At 40.7% G+C, this 3,255-nt stretch overlaps 1 protein-coding gene across 1 annotated transcript; it reads right to left on the reverse strand.

Annotated features, from left to right (window-relative positions):
* Positions 1-1,844: 1,844 nt before the first annotated feature.
* Positions 1,845-2,865, reverse strand: LOC107192756 (histone-lysine N-methyltransferase SETMAR-like). The gene is given in 2 exon segments (XM_015582088.1): positions 1,845-2,748; positions 2,804-2,865. Coding segments are annotated over 2 exon segments (966 nt in total).
* Positions 2,866-3,255: the final 390 nt, after the last annotated feature.

Raw genomic sequence — 3,255 nt, forward strand, 5'->3', positions numbered from 1 at the left:
TCTCTCTCCCTCTCTCCCTCTCTACCTCTCTCCCTCTCACCCTCTCTTCCTCTCTTCCTCGGTCCCTCTCCCTCTTCCTCACACTCTTGCTCTCGCTCTCGCTCTCTCTTTCACTCACTCGCTCACTCACTCGCTCTCTCTTTCACTCACTTGCTCACTCACTCGCTCTCTCTTTCACTCACTCGCTCACTCACTCGCTCACTCACTCACTCACTTGCTCACTCACTCGCTCTCTCTTTCACTCACTCGCTCACTCACTCGCTCACTCACTCACTCACTCTGCCTGTCCTGTAGGTCGCGAGCTGCCGGTAGATCGCTGGATTGAAATTCTTCCTGGGCCATTGGCCTTTGGTTATTTGGTGATCTATCGGTTAGCTGTCAATACAAACAGTGCACTCTCACACGCAAGCATACCGAACGCATACGCCTGAACCGAACGACTGACCTCCGAAATGTTTTCATTTTGAGTCTCTGAAATGTCGCTCGGTCAGCTGCGCCTACAAAACGTATCTAAGGTTGCGGACGACAATTTTCGTATTATAGGAAGGAGTTTCGCTGTTCCGGCATATAATTATACGACGGAACAAATTTTATTTTAAAATGTGTACGATAAATGTAGGGTCATTAATTAATGAAGGGCAAAAAAAATTAATTGAGAAGTGCGATCGTTTACGATCGACCGGCTCATGTTTCTCGATTTTTCCGTCGTCCGATAATTAGACGATTATTGGCCGTCTACAAAACGAAAATCGTTCGATTTGTGTCGTCCGACAGAAACGCTTGTGTCGCCCCGGCCTTAGATATAAGCCAGAAAACAGGCGGCCAGACAAAATCTTGGCAGTGGCTAGAAAGGATGCCGTTGTAATTGAGCGAGGTGGCCCACAGGTGTCGGCACAATGATCTCCCACGACGTAACGCATAGTCTGCCGTGACGCTGATCGAATTCGACCCGAGAATTACACTGTTCAACACGTAAAACAACTTGTAATTTCTAATAGACGTTTTTGATAGATCTTTATGAGCTGAATACGAATCTGCAAACCGTTTCTTCACAGCACATCCAGTTTTTGAAAAAATTAATTTTTAAGAAAATTGCAATTTTTCAACTTTGTATCTGTGTTATGCTTTTATGGTAACAGATATTCAGTTTCTTTTGATACAAAATAAGTCTCTGGACTCTTCCGAACAAAAGTGATATAAATTGTGATGATATTATAGACATCTAAATATGTGTAAATAATGTTCAAAGTGAAAAGGACACCGAAAACGCACCAATTTTTTGCTGATAATCGTCAATTTATTACCAAAATTAAGGGTTCAGGAAAAAATCTAACCATAGGACGCGATAGAGCAGACATTTTTGCCTAGAAAAGTGTCAAGGAAAGTTACAAAATCTGTTTTGTGTTCAATAGAGAAGCGAAATAGTTCAACAAAACACGCAGCAGCGACAATGGTACTCAATAACGGCAGTCGCCTTGCCTACCTCTCAGCGTAATGGAAACACTAGACACGCGCAGGCAAGGTGACCCTGTCATTGAGTACCACTGCCGCCACCGCGTGTTTTGCTGAACTATTTCGCTTCTCTATTGAAAACAAAACAGATTTTGTAACTTTCCTTAACACCTTCCATAGCAGGAAGGTCTACTCTATCGCGTGCTATGTTTAGATTTTCGCTTAGACCCTTAGTTTTTGAAATAAATTGACGATTATCAGCAAAAATTGGCGCGTTTTCGGTGTCCTTTTCAATTTGAACATTATTTAAACATATTTGGTCATTAAGTATGAATTGTCCGATTTCAAACTGAAAGTTTAGTTCATTATATCACCAGCAAGAAGCAGTATAATTAATCAAAGTATGCGCCGAAACTATCGATTCAGTTTTGCCATATTAACGGTAGCTTGTTAATGCCGGCAGCGAAGAAGCCTGGAGAGTGAGTGGTAATAAAATCGCGAAAGGCGTTTTCTACGGCTTGTTGAGAATTAAATATTTTTCCTTGCAAGAAGTGGTCCAATGTCTGGAAGAAATGGTAGTCAGTTGGTGCAAGGTCTGGAGAATACGGTGGGTGACAGAGAGTTTCCAAGTCCAGCTCCTATAGTTTGAGCAAAGTTAGTCGTGCGACATGTGGTCGAGCATTGTCCTGCAAGAGGATTGGCCTGTCTCTATTCTCCAATCTCGGCTGCTTAGTCCCAAGCTCCTTCATCATTTTGTTTAATTGATTACAGTAGACATCCGTCGTAATCGATTGATCAGGTCTCATTAAGCTGTAATGGAAAACACCAGTGCTGGACCACCAAACAGACACCATTAGCTTTTTTTGCTGAATATTCGGTTTCCGAGTGTGTTTTGGCACTTCATCTTTATCCAACCATTGTGCCGAACGCTTGAGATTGTCGAAAAGAATCCATTTTTCATCACATATAACAATACGGTGTAAGAATGGTTCGCCTTTATGTCGCGACAGCAAAGAAAGGCAAGCTTCGAAACGATTTCTCTTCTGACGCTCGTTTAATTCATGCGGAACCCATCTATCCAGCTTCTTAACCTTACCGATTTGTTTCAAATGGTTTAATATTGCTGGAATAGTAACGTCAAACCTTGCTACTAATTCACACGTAGTTTGAGATGTATTCGCATCCCATGCAGCTTTCAGCTCATCATTATACACCTTGCTCTCAGGTCGCCCACGTGGTTCATTTTGACGATCAAAATCGCCAGATTGGTAGTTCTCAAACCATCGATGTACTGTGCTTTCATCAGCCACATCCCTTGCCAAACACTTCGTTGACACTTCGAGTTGTCTGCGCTGCATTAGTTCCACGACGGAACTCATATTTGAAAACAACGCGAATTTTTTATTTATTCATGATATACAAAATGTAATCTGCTAAAGCCCATTTGACAGATAATCACAAAATAAAATATGCGTCTGAAAGGCTGATGACGTATCTTCACAACAAAAATAAACAAAAATGTCAAAGTGAAATATCAGACGTATCAGGTATTGAACTTGGTACTTGAGGTAATCGGATATTTCATACTTAATGATCCCTGTTGATGTTTTTTTGTTTATATCAAATCCAAAGAAGTCCAGAATTATAAACATTAACTTTTATACAGACTTAAAAGTGCAATAGTATGCTTGTCAATAATTATAAAATGAAACGCCAATTTTGAACGCATGTTAATTTCAATCATTTTCGAATACGTGTAACTGTAAGAAAAAAACTTTATTTTTGATTAACTGGCTGAAGATT

The sequence above is a fragment of the Dufourea novaeangliae genome, unplaced genomic scaffold, assembly GCF_001272555.1.
Source record: "Dufourea novaeangliae isolate 0120121106 unplaced genomic scaffold, ASM127255v1 scaffold406, whole genome shotgun sequence".
NCBI lineage: Eukaryota > Metazoa > Arthropoda > Insecta > Hymenoptera > Halictidae > Dufourea > Dufourea novaeangliae.